This window comes from Ascidia mentula, chromosome 8, assembly GCF_947561715.1.
Source record: "Ascidia mentula chromosome 8, kaAscMent1.1, whole genome shotgun sequence".
Lineage (NCBI taxonomy): Eukaryota > Metazoa > Chordata > Ascidiacea > Phlebobranchia > Ascidiidae > Ascidia > Ascidia mentula.
The window spans coordinates 13,087,632-13,109,766 of record NC_138573.1 but is presented as its reverse complement, the minus strand read 5'-3'; the positions used below and the strand labels follow the sequence as shown (position 1 = coordinate 13,109,766).

General features: G+C 33.5%; 3 protein-coding genes across 6 annotated transcripts; all 3 read right to left on the bottom strand.

Annotated features, from left to right (window-relative positions):
• Positions 1 to 3: 3 nt before the first annotated feature.
• Positions 4 to 9,506, bottom strand: LOC145911998 (uncharacterized). Its single transcript, XM_082999429.1, has 29 exons — positions 9,387 to 9,506; positions 9,153 to 9,319; positions 8,816 to 8,962; positions 8,626 to 8,757; positions 8,518 to 8,556; positions 8,313 to 8,412; positions 6,827 to 8,259; positions 6,617 to 6,760; positions 6,311 to 6,463; positions 6,006 to 6,158; positions 5,712 to 5,864; positions 5,458 to 5,622; positions 5,106 to 5,258; positions 4,643 to 4,717; positions 4,539 to 4,571; positions 4,216 to 4,263; positions 3,986 to 4,063; positions 3,711 to 3,734; positions 3,159 to 3,203; positions 3,042 to 3,089; positions 2,672 to 2,719; positions 2,441 to 2,518; positions 2,149 to 2,172; positions 1,606 to 1,650; positions 1,490 to 1,537; positions 1,120 to 1,167; positions 889 to 966; positions 597 to 620; positions 4 to 99 (listed from the first exon to the last, which is right to left on the bottom strand). Exons 1-29 carry the CDS (start codon positions 9,415 to 9,417, stop codon positions 4 to 6), a joined length of 3,810 nt encoding a protein of 1,269 aa, XP_082855555.1. The 5' UTR covers positions 9,418 to 9,506.
• A 639-nt stretch (positions 9,507 to 10,145) lies between these two features.
• Positions 10,146 to 15,966, bottom strand: LOC145911332 (uncharacterized). 4 transcript variants are annotated; one of them, XM_082998645.1, is made up of 17 exons: positions 15,836 to 15,966; positions 15,473 to 15,570; positions 15,035 to 15,231; positions 14,829 to 14,960; positions 14,184 to 14,336; positions 13,792 to 13,848; positions 13,509 to 13,722; positions 13,270 to 13,437; positions 13,147 to 13,199; positions 12,873 to 13,028; positions 12,697 to 12,816; positions 12,294 to 12,397; positions 11,807 to 11,977; positions 11,307 to 11,551; positions 10,972 to 11,145; positions 10,670 to 10,723; positions 10,146 to 10,511 (listed from the first exon to the last, which is right to left on the bottom strand). In XM_082998645.1, the coding sequence occupies exons 2-17, from the start codon at positions 15,513 to 15,515 to the stop codon at positions 10,423 to 10,425; spliced, it is 2,130 nt and encodes a 709-aa protein (XP_082854771.1). In that variant the 5' UTR covers positions 15,516 to 15,570; positions 15,836 to 15,966; the 3' UTR covers positions 10,146 to 10,422. The 4 variants fall into 4 exon arrangements, with proteins under 4 accessions (XP_082854771.1, XP_082854772.1, XP_082854770.1 ...); XM_082998646.1 differs by lacking the exon at positions 15,836 to 15,966 and adding an exon at positions 15,632 to 15,793 and having other exon boundaries at positions 13,255 to 13,437; XM_082998644.1 differs by lacking the exon at positions 15,836 to 15,966 and adding an exon at positions 15,632 to 15,790 and having other exon boundaries at positions 15,473 to 15,581.
• Positions 15,967 to 16,531: 565 nt separating this feature from the next.
• On the bottom strand, positions 16,532 to 21,784 carry LOC145911406 (cyclin-dependent kinase 2-like). Its single transcript, XM_082998727.1, has 8 exons — positions 21,707 to 21,784; positions 19,553 to 19,704; positions 18,853 to 19,305; positions 18,528 to 18,766; positions 18,110 to 18,234; positions 17,760 to 17,815; positions 17,606 to 17,704; positions 16,532 to 17,473 (listed from the first exon to the last, which is right to left on the bottom strand). Exons 1-8 carry the CDS (start codon positions 21,731 to 21,733, stop codon positions 17,416 to 17,418), a joined length of 1,209 nt encoding a protein of 402 aa, XP_082854853.1. The 5' UTR covers positions 21,734 to 21,784; the 3' UTR covers positions 16,532 to 17,415.
• Between the last annotated feature and the right edge of the window lie 351 nt (positions 21,785 to 22,135).

Genomic DNA, 22,135 nt, shown 5'->3' with positions numbered 1-22,135 from the left:
ATTTTAACTGGAGAACATCCAAAAAATCTTCAAAGGGTTATTTTTCACTTTTACCTCACTGCTTCTTTCATCATCAAATGCCCAGTTTGAGCTGAAACTCTAAAAACAATTATGAATTTATTGTAACACTTTTTGAGTCTTTCTTCACACACAATTAAGCTTAGTTAGCATGCGAGTACTAGGTATTTGTAATGTTACACAGGATTTGTACAGCTATGGTAAGTCTCGATATACTATTTTGTTTGTGTTTGTCCAACGAAACTAATTTAGTTAAACATTTAGACATTGGGTTATTGACACAAAATTTTTTAGTTCAGAAGGAAAAGTAAAAAAAAGCAAAACATTGATATGAAATTCAATGAAGGCAAGGATTGAATGGGCTCAGAGCTTTACAAAAAAATAAATAAGTTAGTATTGAAAGCTAACCCTTTTTGAATTAATTTTTCCCTGCTTGCACATGAGGAGATTAGACCTAAATATAATCAAAATTTTCACAGAACTAACAATGAATGACATGACCAAATTTTTCATGCTGTTGTACCGCAGAAGCATGTTTCTGACTAAATTGTTTAGGACTAAATTAACACCAAGCTTACCTCTAGCTTCTGGGAATCTGATTCCTGTCAAAAAAACAACAACTAAAAATAGTGTACCTAAAAATGTACTAATATTACATGATAACACGAATAATACTGTTTATATCACACAACTTCGTTTCATACTGCATGCCTAGCCACAAACATTAATATTTACCTCAAGTGGAAGGAGAGCCACAAAAACCAATTTTTTGAAAAAAATAGTTAGTATTATTAATGTAAATTATGTTAGAAAGCATAAACAGTATTAAACTACTTCACAAACTGAAAAAAATAAAATCAAACAAGTAACCTCTAAACTTGATAAAACAGTTTGCTGTGTTTCAGATTCATCTGCCTTTGACTGATGCACATTTGGTTCAGCAGTAAACTACATAAAAGTGTTTATGTGAGTCAGTTAACAAAATACAATGCAAGATGTGCTGACCACCAACCATGCTTGTTGTAAAAATTTGAATGATATTTTGCACACCAATTTTTACACTATTATGATGCATACATTTCCCAAACTGTGTCAAATTACCTCTGCTTTGGCTTGTGCTTGCTCCTTTCCTTGTACAAACTCCTCTTTCTATAAAAAAAGATTGCTGTCTTATATTGAACTTTCCCAAAAACAGGATATTGCAAATCTCACCCATTGTAGAATCATAATAGATATAAATTTGTATTTGAAGAAATTTTTTTTTATAAAGAAGTTGGGGCAAGAAATGAGCAAATATTAGCATACCATATCATTTGAGATACTACGATTGTAAATATTTGGCTTACTTGCAAAGTTAACAAAACCTGCACGTCGGCAATTACTAGTTATAATAAAATTTGCACTGTTTTTAACATAAAATATTTATTATTGTGTTAATACAACAAAAGCTTTTTCAAAAAGCTTAATTTACCTCTTTTGACATTTCTTGTTCCATGGGGGAATGAAAAGATTTAAAACCCTGTTAACACAAGAATTTTAACTGGAGAACATCCAAAAAATCTTCAAAGGGTTATTTTTCACTTTTACCTCACTGCTTCTTTCATCGTCAAATGCCCAGTTTGAGCTGAAACTCTAAAAACAATTATGAATTTATTGTAACACTTTTTAAGTCTTTCTTCACACACAATTAAGCTTAGTTAGCATGCGAGTACTAGGTATTTGTAATGTTACACAGGATTTGTACAGCTATGGTAAGTCTCGATATACTATTTTGTTTGTGTTTGTCCAACGAAACTAATTTAGTTAAACATTTAGACATTGGGTTATTGACACAAAATTTTTTAGTTCAGAAGGAAAAGTAAATAAAAAGCAAAACATTGATATGAAATTCAATGAAGGCAAGGATTGAATGGGCTCGGAGCTTTACAAAAAAATAAATAAGTTAGTATTGAAAGCTAACCCTTTTTGAATTAATTTTTCCCTGCTTGCACATGAGGAGATTAGACCTAAATATAATCAAAATTTTCACAGAACTAACAATGAATGACATGACCAAATTTTTCATGCTATTGTACTGCAGAAGCATGTTTCTGACTAAGTTGTTTAGGACTACATTTACACCAAGCTTACCTCTAGCTTCTGGGAATCTGATTCCTGTTAAAAACACAACAACTAAAAATAATGTACCTAAAAATGTACTTTTATTACATGATAACACGAATAATACTGTTTATATCACACAACTTAATTTCATACTGCATGCCTAGCCACAAACATTAATATTTACCTCAAGTGGAAGGAGAGCCACAATAACCAATTTTTTGAAAAAAATAGTTAGTATTATCAATGCAAATTATGTTAGAAAGCATAAACAGTATTAAACTACTTCACAAACTAAAAAAAATAAAATCAAACAAGTAACCTCTAAACTTGATAAAACAGTTTGCTGTGTTTCAGATTCATCTGCTTTTGACTGATGTACATTTGGTTCAGCAGTAAACTACATAAAAGTGTTTATGTGAGTCAGTTAACAAAATACAATGCAAGATGTGCTGACTACCAACCATGCTTGTTGTAAAAATTTAAATGATATTTTGAACACCAATTTTTACACTATTATGATGCATACATTTTCCAAACTGTGTCAAATTACCTCTGCTTTGGCTTGTGCTTGCTCCTTTCCTTGCACAAACTCCTCTTTCTATAAAAAAAGTTTGCTGTCTTATATTGTACTTTTCCAAAAACAGGATATTGCAAATCTCACCCATTGTAGAATCATAATAAATATAAATTTGTATTTGAAGAAATTTTTTTTTATAAAGAAGTTGGGGCAAGAAATGTGCAAATATTAGCATACCATATCATTTGAGATACTGTCATTGTAAATATTTGGCTTACTTGCAAAGTTAATAAAACCTGCACATTAGCAATTACTAGTTATAATAAAATTTGCACTGTTTTTAACATGAAATATTTATTATTGTGCTGATACAACAAAAGCTTTTTCAAAAAGCTTAATTTACCTCTTTTGACATTTCTTGTTCCATGGGGGAATGAAAAGATTTAAAACCCTGTTAACACAAGAATTTTAACTAGAGAACATCCAATAGAATCTTCAAAGGGTTATTTTTCACATTTACCTCACTGCTTCTTTCATCGTCAAATGCCCAGTTTGAGCTGAAACTCTAAAAACAATTATGAATTTATTGTAAAACTTTTTAAGTCTTTCTTCACACACAATTAAGCTTAGTTAGCATGCGAGTACTAGGTATTTGTAATGTTACACAGGATTTGTACAGCTATGGTAAGTCTCGATATACTATTTTGTTTGTGTTTGTCCAACGAAACTAATTTAGTTAAACATTTAGACATTGGGTTATTGACATAAAATATTTTTAAGTCAGAAGGAAAAGTGAATAAAAAGCAAAACATTGATATAAAATTCAATGAAGGCAAGGATTGAATGGGCTCAGAGCTTTACAAAAAAATAAATATTTATGACAGTTAGTGTTGAAAGCTAACCCTTTTTGAATTAATTGTTCCCTGCTTGCACATGTGGAGATTAGACCTAAATATAATCGAAATTTTCACAGAACTAACAATGAATGACATGACCAAATTTTTCATGCTATTGTACCGCAGAAGCATGTTTCTGACTAAGTTGTTTAGTACAACATTTACACCAAGCTTACCTCTAGCTTCTGGGAATCTGATTCCTGTTAAAAAACAACAATTAAAAAATAGTGTAAACAAAAAATGTACCATTATTAAATAATAACATGAATAAAAGGTTTATACTACACCACTTAATTTCATACTGCATAGCCACAAACATTAATATTTCACTCAATTGAAAGGGAATCATGATAACCAAGTTTCTATAGAACATAGTTAGCATTATCAATGTAGATTATGTAAAAAGCATAAACAGTATAAAACTAATTTAAATTAAAATAAAGCAACTAACCTCTATACTTGATAAAACAGTTTGCTGTGTTTCAGATTTATCTGCTTTTGACCGATACACATTTGGTTCAGCAGTAAACTACATAAAAGTGTTTATGTGAGTCAGTTAACAAAATACAACACAAGATGTGCTGGCTACCAACCATGCTTGTTGTAAAAATGTTAATGATATTTGCACACCAATTTTTGACACTATTATGACGCATACATTTCCAAACTATGTCAAATTACCTCTGCTTTGACTTGTTCTTTCTTCTTTCCTTGCACAAACTTGTCTTTCTACAAAAAAAAAATGCTGTCTTATATTGTACTTTGCCCAATATAAATTTGAATTTAAGGAATTTTTTTATAAAGCAGTTGGGGCAAGAAACATGCAAATATTAGCATACAGTATCAGAATACCAAAAGGAGTAAAAGACGACGAGCACCAGTATAAGATATTAATTTATTAACACAAAAAATTTACTATTATTACACGTTAACACGACTAAAACTGTTTATGTCACACGACTTAATTTCATACAGCATGCTAAACCACAAACATTAATATATACCTCAAGTGGAAGAGAGCCACCATTACCAAGTTTCTGAAAAAAATAGTTAGCATAATCAATGCAAATTATGTGAAGCACAAACAGTATTAAACTGCTTTACTTACTGGTATTTTTTTAGTTTTCTGTGAAGACAGTGTTTTACGTTTTCTTGGTATCTTGTTAATGTTCAGCCCAAAATTCTAAAAGAGAAAAAAATAGAAAACTATTTTTTCAAAATAACTGAACAATTTAGTTCATTTTTCAAAAACTTTGCTCACTCAAAGCACTTGCTCTTGGTTGATTTAATGCACAACTTATTTTAAGTTTATTGTTTTAAATGAAAACTGTGCCATATGCAACAAACCTTAAAACCTGTGTCATAACAAAGAAAAACTTTGAATAGTAATAATTTAAGACAGATTGCAAATCTAAACTTGTTTTTCTTGGATTGTTTAAGAAAATTAAGGTCACCAATAAACCACAATCGACAAATTGCATGTACATTCTGTAAACAGCATTAAAAACAAAAAATCTGTAATATTAGCCAAAGTAATTTCAAATCTAAAAAAAGTTTTTGCGAAAATAAACCTCTGATTTGTCTGCAATTTCTTTCAAATATTTGACCACATGGTCTAAGATTTCACAGTTTTTCAATGAAAGTTCCTCCAAAGACCCAAAGTTTGTTACATCTTCTGTTGTTAGACTTGCCAAGGAGTTGCGATTTAGATGAAGCTTCTTTGTCTGTGACAAGACCAAAAATTTAAGTTGTATGTTTTCTGTCTATTTCCATACCAACACAATATGCTGAACAGTGCATACTCGGAATTTGCGCTTCTGTAATAAAGCATTCACCTTAATGTTTTTCTTTAAAATTTTAGTATGGTGTATATTACATTGTTAAGGCATATATTACATTAAACTTTTAATTTGTACAACTTACTATGCTTTCCATTTTTTGTGAACCATTTAATATTTTTAACAAACCATCTTTTGTGATTGTGTTTTGATTTAAATTTATTTCCAATATAAAAGCCATTGACTGGGCAATATACTCAGCACAAGAATCATCAATTTTGTTATTTTCCAAACTTAGACTTGACATTTCCTGTAAAATATAATGGAATTAGTTGAGGTGGCCAAGTTTGATTTATAAGCATTTCAGTTCAATTTTCACAATGATGCAGGCTGTTGTACCTCATTTGGCCTTGATTGAAGAATAGTGATCAAACTTCTGTAACCAATGTTACAGTTACCCAGAACAAGAGATGATGCAAGTGAGGACAACCGTAAAACATTGTTTGTTGCACTTAGAAGTTCTTTGTTTGCAGACAAATCCAATAAATTAAACTAAGCACAAAACATATTGAGAGCTACTTTCTATTCATACAAAGGTCAACGGTATGGACCAAAAAATTAAAATTAAAAAATAGTGTTTTTGCTTAAAAAAACTTTTATACTAGTAAACAACTATGAAAAAAATTTGAGTACTCTGGTGTGATGTCTTGTGCAATTTTCAATGAAGAGTTCCAACTGATTTGAATTAATGGCACATGATGTAGCAATTAAATCATCAACTTTACTGCTGCCAAATTTATGAAAAACATTTCCAATCTCGTTTTTGCTCAGATCCAGCACTTTAATCTGAATAAAAATCATTGTACTAGTATTTCTGCCAGGCATATTTTTATTTAGAATAAACTCATTTTCTGGCATAAAATTAGCGTACAGTATTCTTCCAACATTTTGTCTGCCATACGGCCAGATTTCATCAGGGTTACTTTCATTAACCTTACCTTCTGACACGAATAATGATCAGCAATAAATGTCAAGCATCCTTCATCAAGAGAACAACTGTTTAATTTCAATTCTTTAAGATCAAGCAGGTTTGTGACAACGGATAGATGTTGTTTTGTCAGTCTACTGAAGCTGATATCTAATCTATGCAACTATAAAATGTTGCACAATAATGGTTATTTTTCTCAAAATACATGCAGTTAGATAAATATTATTGGAATGGCAAGCAGACATGGCAAACAAAATATATTTAGGTATATAAAATGAGCTCGCCAATTAATACATTCGTTACTCAACATTTTTACCTTTGTGTGGCCAAGTAACTCAGAAAATCTTTCAGGAGCAACAGAAATATGAACTGATAAGTTTTGCAACCAAGGAACCAGGGTATGTAGCCATTCAGTTTTACTTCTTACTTCATATTTGGTGCTAAGTCCCAGCGAACCACTCTGCACAACCATATGCATGATTCTGTTTCAATATAAACTAGATCAGTGCAATAAAGTCAACCTTACCTCCATAATTTCTGCATTATCAGCAAGGATTTTCAGCCCATTGCCTGGAAACAAACAACTCTCAAAACTTACAGTGGGCTTTTTTCCAATGTTGCTCAGCATGTTTGTAATGGCATATATGTCTCTAGGCATAATGCTCACCTTAGATATATGCATATCTGCATCAATCACACTCTTAATTGCCTTGTAAAAACTCTTAGCTTGCATTAAAAATTGGACTCCAAGCAAAAGTAATTTGCCTTTTGATTTTATTAGCTTGCGAATGTGCTTTACTAATTGCTCTGCCTTGTTTTTACTTCTTCCAATTTTTGTATACACGACACTTAATTCTTTTACAACATCTTGGTTGCACATGCCATACAAAAATCGAATGACATTGTTTTTATCTTGGCCTTGCACAAGATCTCCAAATTTTGTTTTGAATAAATTTGTATCTAGATGACCCCATACATGCACCGCTGCCAAAAAATCTCGCCAGAATGTGAGATAAATCTGGGTCTCACCATATTTTACAGTAAATGGTGAACTATTCATGCCTGGTGCAGTGAAGCTGTCATTTTGCACAGCAAGCAAGGCATTGCTTGACAAGTCTTTTATATCACTCTCTTCTATTGGTTTCATGACACAGAGCAGGTTTGCAGCCAATTCAGAAAGACATGTACCTAATTGCTCTTCCCCATATTGAGAAACATGCTTTGCAACCATTTTACAAGTGGTAGGGCTAAAACACAACTCCTGAAGATCAGGATTTCTTCTTGTTAGATCTACACTTTTGCCGCATTCATCCTGGAGCAATTGCTGTTGTGCTTCTGTTGTTATGCCAAGAATATTGTAGCATGAATACCCATCAAACACTTTTGTTGTTAAGTTCTTCGGTGAACAAACCACAATTTTCAAAGCATTTGGCAAGAGTTTATCATTAACAATTTCATCAAGCCAACTACATTCTTCCATCAACTTGCAGACATTGGGCAATAATACATGCAATACTATAGTAACATTGTTCTGTCTTTCAAGATCACTTTTACCTGCATTATTTAATATGCTTTCTACCCATCCTTTTTCACAACAGGTAGACAAAAGAAAACTGAGAATGGAATGATGTTTTTTTATAGTTTTCTCATCAACAACCACCAAAAATGAATGCTCTTGCAAATATTGCTTTGCCAATGTATTTATGAACACTATTTCATCACATACATTGTTTCCAACAAAACATATTTTTTTGTTCCCCTGTCTTGCTGTTTGAAGAACCTGCTTTAAATTTCTCGAATGATTGCTGTGTTCCAAACAACTATTCAAATTGGCTGAAAGGGTGTCTTGTTTGCCATCATTTTTTTTTAAAATGAAAAAATCTTTTGGCAAGTTGATTTGACAAGACAGTGTGGTAAAAGTAACCATACTTTGCAAAACTTTCTTGCCCAATTCATGCACTAAATACACAAAAAAATATTTAGATTAATTTACAAATTTAGATTAAACAAACCTAGGTCAAAATGTTGTTCCTGCTTGATTTCCAAAGTTGAGATTTTTGATGGCGGGACAATTTCCTTCATTTGTTTAAAGATATCATCAGGTTTAATTTGCTAAATCATACAAACACTCCATGCTCTAATTGTACTCTTAATTTTCTTACATACATTTGAGTAAAATTTTGTGTAAGAAGACATTAAGTGAAGATTTTTACTTGCCTGTTTAATAGATAATGACTGGGAACACAACAACTCTTTCTGCAATAAACACACTCATATTTTTACCTGTTTTTATAAAGAAACTGAATATTAGTCCATAGGTCTTACTTCCAGTATAGCAAGGCTACTGTCAACAAATCCTTCCAAAATAATTTCACAACTGCAGAGCTCGGTGGATAGAGCAAGCACATTATTAAGTGGAGAAGAATTCATCGTGCACACCATCAAAAAAATTGAACTCTTTGAAGGCAAAACACAAATAACACAACAAAATCAAGTTTATTATTACAGCAGTCACCTTATCTGCAGCAGTGCCTATAATAATTGGTTTATTCCACATAACAGCAATTGGGTTATTTGTGCTTAAAACATTGAACAGAGATTTAGAAAGAGGTTCATCTTTACAAAACTGCTTCCAATCTATTGAAGTGTCACTATTTGATTGCTGAACCAAAAATAAAAAAAAAATTAAAATTTGGTCTCGAAATTAATTTCATGCTAAGTTTAAGACCTAGATGGATAGTAAACTCCACACTGATTGTCAGGCAACAAGACAATGTTGATAAGATGGCCCAAGTTCACTTTTTATTGTATATGTATTGCCATTGTAAACTACATGTAGATGTTCAACTCACCTGATGTTGTAGGTATCTGAGAAACAAACCCACAAAGACAGATTCTTTCTCAAATATAAATGGGCCAGTAAACGTGTAGATGGCAACGGGGTAATTTTCTATTTCTTGGTTGCACAATACGTTACGCAAAACGTCCAAAGACCATCCACCAGGTGTACAAACCGTAACTAAAACATGGACGGATGATACTTTATTATCCAATTTGGAACAATGCAAAGTTGTTTTTTGACTCACCGAAATTTCCATCAGTTTCTCTAGTGTCCATTTGCACTTAAAGACAATTTTTCTTAGCGAACATCAACTTGCTTAACGGGAAAGCTTTCATATAGTTGCCTCGTAAGATTTGTTTACCGCAAAAAAGCGCGCGAAACAAAAACCTCAGTTTTTACATCGGTGCTTTCCCTAAAGTAAAATCACAAACAGGTACAAAGATGTGAATTATTAAAAAGACAGTAATACGGGTCGATTTCGTATCTCAGTATTAAGTATGCCGAACAGAAACAGACCCTATACTGCAATGACCTTGATTGAGTGTGTGGGAGGCCAAAGGCCTGTTGGGTAATAATTGCCAGATTGTTTCTCCCAAACAGTTTAATCCGAATAAATAGTTTATTATTAGTGAGAATCAGTCCTAATAGCTTGTAGAGCAGTGTTACCAACCAGTGGTACGCGACGGCTTTCCAGGTGGTACGCGAGCACCGTAACAATGCCACGTGTTGGGTAACAATGGTTAGTTTAACGCGCTCATTCGTTCAATGTTAAAGGAAAGCAAGTGCTGGCTGGTTTTTGTCCAAAAATTTATTGCGTTGCGTTTATTTAGCCATCTAAACAGTCAAATTTATCTTAGGTGGGGATCCCAAACGATGATGCCATTAAGTTGCAAAGATTGGCGTGACGATATGTTAGGCTTCATTAAGTTATTATAGTAATTCAATTTATGGACATTTGCAGATAACAATAGCGTTTGTCTGTTCGTAGTGCTGCATACCGGTAACTTAACATTTATTCACGCCGTCTGTGTCGTACAGTGGCATCGCGTGTCGAACACTTAGAATGGCGAAAAAGGCATAAATCGACACCCTGGTTGTAATATAAACATTAAACAAAACTCGTGCAAAGTATTATTTTGAGCACAAGTAATAAATTGACAAGTGCAAGTAGGAAAGTTGCATACAATTATAAAATTATCACGGTATCTAAGTTAAAATGACATACAAAAAAGCACAAAAAATCACATTGTAAACAAATGAAAAAACTAAATCATGACAGGTTAGGGTTCACTTCGATGAGAGGAAACTTGGTATGTTGGCTGTTGGCTTTCATCATCATCCACATCATGCACTGTCCGTGTACCATCAGCTAAACATTTATTTGCTCCAATTTAAAACTTTTGTTTAAATAACCAACCTGGCATTAAATATTAACAAGACGAAGAATAAATCAGAGGTCATCTGGCAGAAGAATTTATTACCTGTGACATACTCATTACTTTAGCCCACTAAAAAAAACAACCTTACCCAAGTCAGTAAGAAACTTGTCGACAAGTACTCCCAATGCATGTAAACTTGTGTCTGTTTTCAAAAATATGTTTATTGGTAAGTAAACTTTGTGCAATACAGGGTCTCTTCTGAACTCTAGTGGAGGAATGGTTTACAAGTAGTGGCTTTTAACTAGTCGGGGGATATCTGGTGTCATGCAGCCTGTGTCTTGTTTTATACTGTTTCACATTGGATCAACAATTATGTTCAATCACAAGTAAGAACAGACATGGAAACATAAAAATTAAAACAGAAGTTTGTTTAGGTGGATACTGAATTACCAGGTTTCTTGCGCCACTCTTTTAGCATTTTTATCCGCCTTTTTTTCATGTCAGATTGATGATCTGTTTGGGCCTGTTGAATGCAATGTTCATCAAGGCGCAATTGCAATCGAACAAACCGCTCCCAGTCACCATCTTGGATTTGTTTACACCTCACGTAAAATTCATGTATATCTACATAGAAAAATAAAAATTTTTGTTGGAAATCTAAATATCAACCAAGGTGATTTTCAGTGTTAATCAGGCATATAAATTTATTTACCATATTTTATGTTTGTTATGACACAAAATGTATCTGGGAGGTAATAGTTAATTTTTTTTGGGAAAAAACATACTTTGGATGGTTTCAAAGTCAACAAAAAATTTGTTGTTTTTCAAACTGTCATCATTTTCAGAAACATCAAAGTCAATTTCATGCAACTCAAACTCCTTGACAATATTGTCATCTGTTGCCTTTTCCTCCACAATGAATTCAACACTAACAATGGGCAAGGAAAAAGGGTCCTCGATTATTCGCGTCTCTGGAGCAAACTTTAGACTTGCACTTGACAGCTTCATTTGAACAGTTGTGTGGGTGTAACTAAAATCATTGTACAAGAATTTTTATTACATTTTATTTGATTATAAAGATTTAGGTATAATGTTTACCTCAATAAACTTATAGTTCACCTACAGTCACTTAAATTCTGCTTTATGTGTATTAGGTTATAACACATATCAACATCTGTTTTAAATACACACTACACTGGTGGCAATTAAATTTAAATTCAAGGATACTCAAGACCATTAAATTAAGTATAATGTGACATTTACACCTCTAGTACATAATCCATACTTTAAAGTCATTGAGTCATTGTGCAAAGCATATTTTTCCGCATTTGGCTTTTCCATATCAACATTTTGTATCGTGCATTTCCACACATTTTCGTGCTTTTTTATAAAGTTGATGCTTTTGTGCTTTTTAATACCACACCATAACTTCAACATGTCAAGAACCCAACGAACACTAAAAAAGATTTTCTGGGTTGTTAAAATAACAAGAAGCACCTTAGATTAAAAGAAAAAGATTTAAATTAAAGTCTCCACAAAAATGTACATATGATAAAAATGGATTGTAAGATAAATTTAACATTGTCAAAAAGTTTCGCTCATCAAGAATACTATGAATATTATGCTATCCTGAAAAATAAAGTGACACATATAAAAAAAAACCTACTTCTTTATCTTTTTAAGAATTAGTTCTGTTTATTTGCGTTTTTCTGTTGTGGAACTACAATACTTTTCGAAGTTACTCTGCACTATTTTTGAAAACACCGTCTTACAAGCAAAAGTGCATGCTTTCAAACGTCAGCTGTTTTTCTCTCTTTTGTTGTAGACTCCTAGATTGCCTTTTTATCCAGTGAACGCCATCAGAACTGGTCTCAATCTAAACACACACAAAAAAATGACACAAACCAAATCTAAACCAGAATTTGTTTTCACATCAGCAGTTTAGATAATTTTAATTATACTAACCAAATTTTGCTTTTAATGAAAAAATTATATTTAGTGAGCTGTATACAGATCACCATCGTTCTGACCAAAAAGGTGTCATTAGTACAGCTTAGTGTGACTATAGACCAGGGGTTATAAAACTCTTATATCAATTATGTTGAAAACATGTTGGAACAATTGAGGTAGAATAATAGCATATTATTTTGACTTAGTTTTAAAAAAAAGTCTCACCCAAACATCAACCGGATTGTCTGCTTCTGCTGCAGAGCACCAAGTACTAAGATTAACGGTTACTGGCTTTTGAAATTGTATTCCGTGTGGTTCACATTTTAACATAGGAGTTATTTCCCGCTAGAAAAATTAAACATTATTTTTAAAAAAATGTTCGATAACATGTGGTTTCATACCGATTTATCATGATTTCCTGAGTATGATGTCAATGTAATCCTTGTGTCCCTGAGCAATGCATCTTTAGGGAACACAACAGAACATTTTCCAACATGCATCATACCTCCCTTTGGACCAATGATGGAGGAAACTTCAGAGATGTACTCATAACTTCCCTATGTTTAACCAATTGTGTTAAAATGTTTTAATTCAAGGTAAACAAATAAATTTTGCAAATACAAATAACTTTTACAAATACAATAAATTTTAAACTATTGTACAAAATTAACATACCTTTATTGGTTCAAAGTATGGATGATATGGGACTGTTGAAGTGTTACCATAACCTGCAAAAATAATTACAAAATTTACTCCTGCCACACTTATGCCCCAAAATACTACAAAACCTGGTATTACCTCCATGAAGCTCTGCAAAAAGTTTGGACTGTAAATGAAATTCCTCAATGCAGCTAACAATATCAAAGCCAGTGCATGGGTGACCTATTTTTGTTTTTACGACTAATTGTTTCACAAACAAAAATTCACATAACTGTGAAATATTATCTCTAAACATGTTTGGAAAATCTGCAGAAACATTTTCAAATGCATGGGCGACATGTACTTTTCAAAAGCAAACTCAAAACATGAAAACAAACCTTTTATTGTAAGGATCTGTTTTTTTCCTAGCTGTCTTTGAAACTTTTCGATGCCCCTGGGCAGGGTAAAGGCATTAAAACTGCGATAAAAGTGGGATATGTTACTGTGGTCATGTTTTTGCTTCATCTTGGAGCATTCAAGGTACTCTCTTCCACCAGGTAAACAATAGGAAAACTCTTCACTCGGAACATCATATGGAACAAGTAACAAAGACTGAAATACAGAAATATGATAACTTTGATAGAAACAGATTTGTGACCACTATACCACCAGCTTACTTACCTCAAACAACGAGCCTTTTAAGAGACTTGGAAGATTTTTCGTGTAACTTGTGGCGGCCTGAAATGAAAGTTAACTATACATTTTCAAAAATTAAATAACTTTTGATTTTTTTTATGAGGGAATGTTTTTATGTAAGGATAACCCAACACAGGATTAATCTCTATGATCCTTATCTCTAAAATCAAGTTTATTGCAAAAACAAAGAGCTTTCAAAATCAGAACTGTCTTCATGTAACTGTTAGTTAATTTAAGAAGCAAATGTCAACAAAAAATAAATAAAATGATAACTTCCGTTAATATCAACATTCTAACTAACCTCCACATCCAAGGAAGTGTTTTTAATGCAAAATTCCCATGCTACTATTCAAAGATTATATAAAATTTATAGTTACCTCAAAATATTCTGCCTCATACCCAACAGTGCTGTATAAATGAAGCAAAACATTAACAGAACTTATGAGTGAAGCAAACTCAAACACAGTGCAAGATTGTTGCAAGACTTTGTGTTCCAGGTCAGCATTTGTAACCAGAAGAAAAACATATCCCTGTGCATATTTGAGAACATATGAATATAAATTGCAAACGTGCAGTATTAAAAACATCTAGTCCAGTGATTCCCAAACTTTTATGTTCCCATGCTGTTAGGAGGTTTCATACACATACTACCAATATCCACAAAATCTCAAAAAATACAATAAAAGCCAAGAAAGTTTACCAAAAATAAAATATTAAAAGACAGAGACATATATACCCCCAAAAAAGTTTTAATGAGACATTTTCAATTGTTTTTAGCTTCACCAATTGCTAAATGTGACAATTATGCTCAGAGAATTACCCTATAAGCAAATGAAACACAGAAAAGGGTAATTATCACACAATAATGCCTTTTGCCAATTGTAAAAGTTATCTCCAATTCTATTATTCAAAACCCTTGGTTAAATTGAGTCAAGTTGTTTAGGTACCACCTGGCTACAGTTTGGGAACCACTGGCGTACGATTACCATTTTATCATTGTCAGGTTTTCAATATAAACTTACCACCCCATAAAGGTAATGTTCAATTTTAAATGGTTTGTTCCAAATAGCAAGACCACATGATCCATCAAACATGCAAGCATTAACTTTTTCTGTTATATCTCGTATTTCGGCCTCTTCATCAAGCATCCATTTCTAAGATACATTTTTAGCATTACTTTCACCAAACAAAAAAAAATATTCAGCAAGTAAAGTAAACCGATGCTTACCTTTTCTTCATCAACTATGCTTGACAAATGTCTAAAAATAAATTCAAAGTACATTTCTTTTTTGTACTTTGACAAGCCTGATATGGTGTATAATGAAACAACCTTGTCCAGCAAATCATTGGATTTCATTAACTCGACCAAAGTTTTTCGACAGTGGCTGACTGGGTCATCATTATTGTAACAGTCCAAAAGAGTAACTAAATGATAAATGTTCTAAACATCAGAATTTGCAGGAATTGGTATGTTGTTATTTAGGTCACAGATAAATAAGTGAATACCACAAAAATATATTTAATAGCTTCACATGCTTATTGCTTTGCAAATCTTATTTCTCAACTTGTATTGTATATTTCGAAGACAATGGTGAAAATAAAATGAATTGTACAGTCCACAATTTCCAAACAACTATTTCCCAGTTGGTTTATTACCAAATCTTACCAAACTCGCCAGAAAACCATTCCTTGTTTGGTTTCATTTTCATATTTATGCGTATCAGTCAAATTTCAAAGCCTGATCTTCATGCTCTCTTCAAAATTCTAAAAGATAACTAATTCAGAAGTGAGCATTGAAAAAGTAAACAGTAACATGGCCACTTACACAACATAAAGCATAAGTCGGTGAATGCAACTTAATTTTTAGCAAAGCAATGTATTTCTATAGTATAAAAAAAGACTTAGAACCACATAAAGAATTCCACAAATGTATTTTAACATCTTAGAGTATATGCTTGTTAAAGTTACAAAAACAATTTGTGCTTCTCTGTTATTTTCTGTTTAGGCTGCATGCACATGCAAACCTTACACGTGCAACGTGCGTTGCGTTGGTCTCATGTATAAGGGTTGAACCCATTTTTAAATAGTTCTGCCTATCTTCTTTAAACGTTGCTTTAGCATTCAACGTTAAAAATAACTTATAACTCTTTAAAGAACTTGATTTGCATACTATGCGAACATAACTTGGGGAATAACCTATTTTGCAACTATAAATAAGAACCATTTTGAGCAACACTCTTATATCTGCGTGTAAGTTGATTGTTTACTACCTCCAGTTCCCAAACACGAACCTACACATTCTTTCAGGTTTTTTTCCGTATCCACTTCACAGGCAAATCGCCCATTGTAATTTTTTCTACTCGCTTCGCGTAGCTACGACCCTTATCAAAATACATATCCCATAACGCAAAAAATAATATATTAACCGGATATAAAAATTAGTCAAAAATATTTGGAAGAGCTATCAATAGGCTACACACAGGGGCAGTTCTGGCAGATTTGATCAACTCAAAAGGGGCCCAGCAATTTACCAGAAAGACCAACATAACTGCATCCCTCAATTTTGCTTTGACTATTGTGATAAACTTTTTGGGGGTGAAGCAGAGGTATCCACCAGGCCCAGTACGTTCTTAACTAATGGTGCCCACCATTTCCTAAGTCTGGCCCTGATTACAATACCACTTATTACACACTCGACTGCAAAGTCAAAATTTATTGGGCTTGTCATTTTTGTTCAACAACCCGGGTATGGCGTCCTAAACCTACGTAACCCGAATAAAGTAACAACCAATATGGCTTAATCTAAAAGTTCTATTATTTTGCTTGTGATTTTAAGTTGCTTGCATACTACCTGAAAGACTTTAAATGGTACGCTTGCCACAATTTAAAGCAATAAAACACACTACACTTTTGTTAAACGATACAATTTGCGTGAGAGTTGCATCAATAAGCAGCAGCTTGCATTTTATTGCATTTACAATTTAATAACTTAAATTTTTGGATTTTGCAAAACGTTCAAAATCACCAATTACATCATTAGTTGGTTAGTTCATAAAAACAATGTTTATGAATGACAGAGCTTGATTAAAACATAAAAGGAAAGCACAGTGAAATATTGCATTTAAATTGAACTTTAAGCACAAACTAAAAAAAAACACAATCAAACAGTAGTAGTAATATTTCATGCAATGGCATGATAGGCAGGATCGCCCCACTGCGCAGGTCCTTGCTTGGCGATCACAGCTAACGTATCGCGATCATGAGGTTTTCAGGCTTGGCAGCCCAGGCAATGCAGCCCAGCTGGATCAGCCACTTTTTCCTGACAAGTCGAAGCAAGATTTGAAAAATCAAGCTCCCGGTGAGGTTTGAACTCACGACCCTGGGCTAACCAGGCCCAACGCTCTACCAACTGAGCTACAGGAGCTCAGTGGTTTCACGGGGTATATTGTGGCCAAGGTACACTGGTGCGCAAGCGCACAACTTGCCAGGCAACCTTCACATATACGTAGGGGATCTCTACCACCGTATCAGATGACGCAGTAATATTTCATGCAATGGCATGATAGGCAGGATCGCCCCACTGCGCAGGTCCTTGCTTGGCGATCACAGCTAACGTATCGCGCTCTGATCCTGTCTTGAATTTCCATTAGTTGATTTGGTACTAAGCCTGACAAAAATATAACATGAATTACTTCATAAACATAAAATTTTCACAGGTGACTTTCATCAAAAGTACAAATATTATAAGCAACATCTAAGCAATAATTGGCTTTTTTGTAGTAATTCAAGTGTGTCTTGCCTTTTGTGATGTGCTTCTTCCACTGCCTTCTTACTTTCACAGTCACTCGAAGCATTTAAACTTTCTACTGACTCTTTAGTTGTTAATTTGGTTTGCTTTCTGCAAAATTGTAACACATTAATTAAACTAAACATGGACATAGAAATCAACTAACCTGTCAACAGGATAAACTGAATCTGAATGGGACAATCGCTTGTGGGACATGTCATTCTAAGAATAAAACACAAGAAATTCTAAATATGCCTTTTTGACAATAAAAATTCGAATTCAAAAACAAAACAAATTTATGTGGTTCGTCTCCACACAAATAAGATATTTAATGATGTACTAAAAACAAACAAAATTTAGAAATAAAGAATTCTGGTCGAAGAATACTTTGTAACATGTTGATTATATGGGAATGAAGGCATTTCTCTCCAATAGTTACATGTTTAGGGACATTACTATGCCAATGACAGTGTGTTAAAAATACATAGTATGTTACGTAAACAATATTTTTCATACCACTGTCATTTCATGACTTCCATTTGCTTTTTTGTCTGTATCTAAGTTTTTGTTTGACACCTGGTCAGAGGTATTTCCACCATTTTGTTGCAGCATTTTAGCCAATTGGTTCAAAGTGTTTGCAACTAAATGAAACAAATTTAATGTTAAAGAGTTATGTTCATGTGTGGGGAGATAAATTTAAAAAATATCAAATCATAACTTCACTGTTTAGTAACAGGAATAAATGGACATAACACGAGTTCGACAATATGGAAAAAAACATGAGCTATCTTCAATTAGATATTTTGGATATATATAAATATATATACATAAATATTAATCTTTTACGCAAAGCATATGTTCAAATGCAGGGATTTTTATCTAACAGACTTTATATGTACAAAAAAAATTCTCTAAAGACTAGAATTTTTGCTACCGTCAATCATTGTTGGACGATTTTCAGGATCACCATTCCAACAGTTTTCTATTAATTGCACCAGTTTTCTGTTTATTTCAATTTCAATGGCATTGCATGCATTATTAACGAACTCTTCAAGTAATGATTCATTAGGTCTACCACCACGACAAATGAAGTTTTGTAGAATATATTCATTTGCTGTTGCACCCTCATACACGCTAGTCCCAGTAAGCACTTCATAAGCTACCATAGAAAAGCTGAAAAATGTAAATCAGTCGGATAACAGAACATTTGCGGGTTAATCTGATTGCTCGTGTGTAAAAAACATGTGCAATAAAATTACCCATAGACATCTTCCTTTGTGGAGGTAGTTTGACAGGTTTTCATGAACTCAGGAGCAGCATAGCAAATGGTCAATTGTTTTGACTGGTGGCTTAATGTGGTTACAGGTGCACCACAGGCTTTTAGAACATTGGATGAGCCAAAATCACCGAGTTTGATTGTGTCATCTGACATAATTAAAATATTTTGTGGTTTTAAATCTCTGTGGACTGTAGGTTCTTCTCTCAAGTGCAGATAATCCAATCCATTTGTTATCTGCTGCAAAATTTGTAATTTGGTTGATAAACTCATGTGGACTTTATTTTTCTTGTTATTATATAGAAGATCTTGCAAGTTTCCCTTCCCAGCATATTCCATGACCAACCCAAAACCATCACAATATTCAGTGAATCCAAAAATTTTTATGATATTTTTGTGATTAAGTTTTGAAAGAATTTTGGATTCCTTTTTGAATCTAAACCAATAAAAATCATGTTTGCAAGACAAAAGTTTCATAATAGCTATACAACTTGATGATTCCAAAAATAAACATAAAGATTGTGTAGTTTTCAGGTAAAGTTTATTTGTCAATTAAAGCAGATTTGTTTGCCAAATGTACAAATATTTCACAAATTAATGATAGTTTTACCACATAATTAAAAACTGACATTTATTTTTAAATCCAATAATAAAGAAAGTAGTAAAAAAAACACTGTGCATACTCTGTGGTAAGTTTTGCTTTATTTTCCTCTGACCCACAGATTTTTACTTTTTTCACAGCAACTTGGTCATAGGTTTCATGCTCACATAGAGACACATCACCATAAGTTCCACTTCCTAGTGGTTTAACATGTTTAAGGTCATCTTTGTTAATCTAAAAACATTAGCCAACAGTTTACCAGCAATTCACACCAAAAAAATCAACAACTACATTTTATATTTGAAGATTATCACAATAGTTTTGCAATTCAACAATACGTTTCAGATGTGTTGTCCTATCAAGGTTACGTGCCAGATTGGAAAATATGTCGTGCGCGGAGGATTTATCCTCCGCGCAGAATTTTCAAAATCGGTCAAAAATCCGCGCAATTTTCGTGATTTTACTAGCAATCCGCGCAAAAATTATTAATCCGCGCACAAATCGCTCCAAGTCTTGCAACACTGGATGACTTTTCCCCAAGACCCCAACTGTTCTGCACCAATGTTCTGTTTGAAGGCCCTTTGGATATGCTTCACTGACCTGAGCGTTGATTTTTTTCTCTCCTTCTCTCGAAAATCACGAACAACGAAAAAAGGACAAGGTCGAGCGGGGTGAATGCAGTATTTGCCATCTGTATTTTATAATGGCGAAATTACGCACATTCGTAAAATTTGGAAATCCATTTGATCTTATTTTGGAAGAACATGCGTTTTTGAATTCTTGGGCCGAGTTTTCTGCCAGCATATATAGGAGGTTAAAGTCAACCTTACTTGATGTAGTTTGGGGATTAGCCTATGTTTCAAACTCACTTTGCCGTAATGTTTGATCACATTAAGACGGAAGATTGCGACCCAAGCCAAGAGCCATTTTCTAAAATTGATGTTTCTACAACTCGGTTGCTTGAGTTATCCTTCTTTGTTTCTAAAAGGTTCACCAAAAGTTTCTTTCAATGATGGAAGATCGTTTATTGCTGCCTTATTTAACGAAAGAAAGTTTATCCGCGCCATATAGGTACATCGACCCCGAGCTATACACGAAAATTGGTCAGGAATTTTGCTTGGTTTTTCATATTATGTATGCAAAAACAGGCACTGAAGCAATTGCCGAGTCATTCTACGAGTAATGGAAAAACAAGAAACGGATGGGCAACAAAGTTTTGAAGTTCTCAAAAACAGAACAATCGTTGATTGGTCTATGCCCCTTGCAATCCAGTGTGACGAGGCGTTATACGAGATGGCCAAACTTTATGTTAAAGGCAGCAAGAAACATGGGATGGCACTCATCCCCGTATCGAAAGATCGTCGGAGTAAACATAGGCATGGCGCTGCTTCTAAAGTGGATACACGACAAAAAAATTAGGAACCAAACTTTCCCTTTCTTGCATAAATTTTCGTGATGGCAACTGGCAAGTTACAAATGAAGTGTAAATAAAGTTAAAACGTTTTGAAACACTTTTTTTTGCTTCACAGTTGTTTGTGGCAAATGGTTTTGTTAGGTTATATGCGTTGTAGCTCCGTGCCAGAAAGAAGAACACCAATAAAACATTAATAAGTTCCTGGAGAAAAAAAGTTGTGAGCACGGGATTTCAACTCGCAACCCTCCAACTAGCTTTCGCCACCCGTGCCAACTACGCCAAGCCATTGTAACTGACAGCCGCTTAAAAAGCGTATATAATCGTCTGTGAAAAGTGCAATTTTATTTAAGTAAACGCTAATAACATTAAAGTATTATGAATCGGTTCTTAAAAATACATTATTCCAATATTTTTTGCCAAAGGGAAAATAGGCTTGTTACTAAAGGCACAGTCCACTAAACAACAAAAAAATCTACTACAATCCGCGCAGAAAAATCGCTAGTCCGCGCACAATCCGCGCAATCACCACCGACAGAAAAAAATCCTCCGCGCAGTTTGCAAACTTTCCAATCTGGGTTACGTGTAGTGTGTATGTGCTATCGCTATGTTGACAATCATTATTTTACGAGTGACCAAGATCGGAACAAATATTATATCCTCCACACACTTTCCGTAAATTTGCATTTTTCACAAAAAAACATCAGATAATGCATATTAACCTACTAAAAACATTATAATAATCCGCGCAAATTACTAACTTTTCAATGTTGTGAGTGACAAAAGCAACGATAAGGGTACAACGCAAAAAAACAAGAAGATTACCTGTTTCAATACTTGAGTGGTACACATGTCTGCATTAGTAGATTTGTCCGACTCAACATGCAACGAAAAACAAACGGGCCCTTGCACTCGCCAGCCAAAAAACAACAATAATAAAATTGGCAGTAATATATTTTTTAACTTGTCTTTCCCGCTGCCCGCTGTCCAATCACCAGAGGGATGTTAGTTGACAAAAAAAATCGCCAGTTAACAAAACTTTGAACGCGGGTTATAAATTAAAAAAAACAAAAACATATTCATAATCGGTAATGAATATCATATGCGTATAATGGCGTAACTCTAAGCAATGACGCTTGCCGTTGAAATCCTTTAAAAGAAATATTCTTTTGCCTTCATTCTATCAAATAACACCAAATTTGGTCTTGTAGCGACATAATATGTTGTAAAGATGTACCGTCGCGGGTTCCGTTA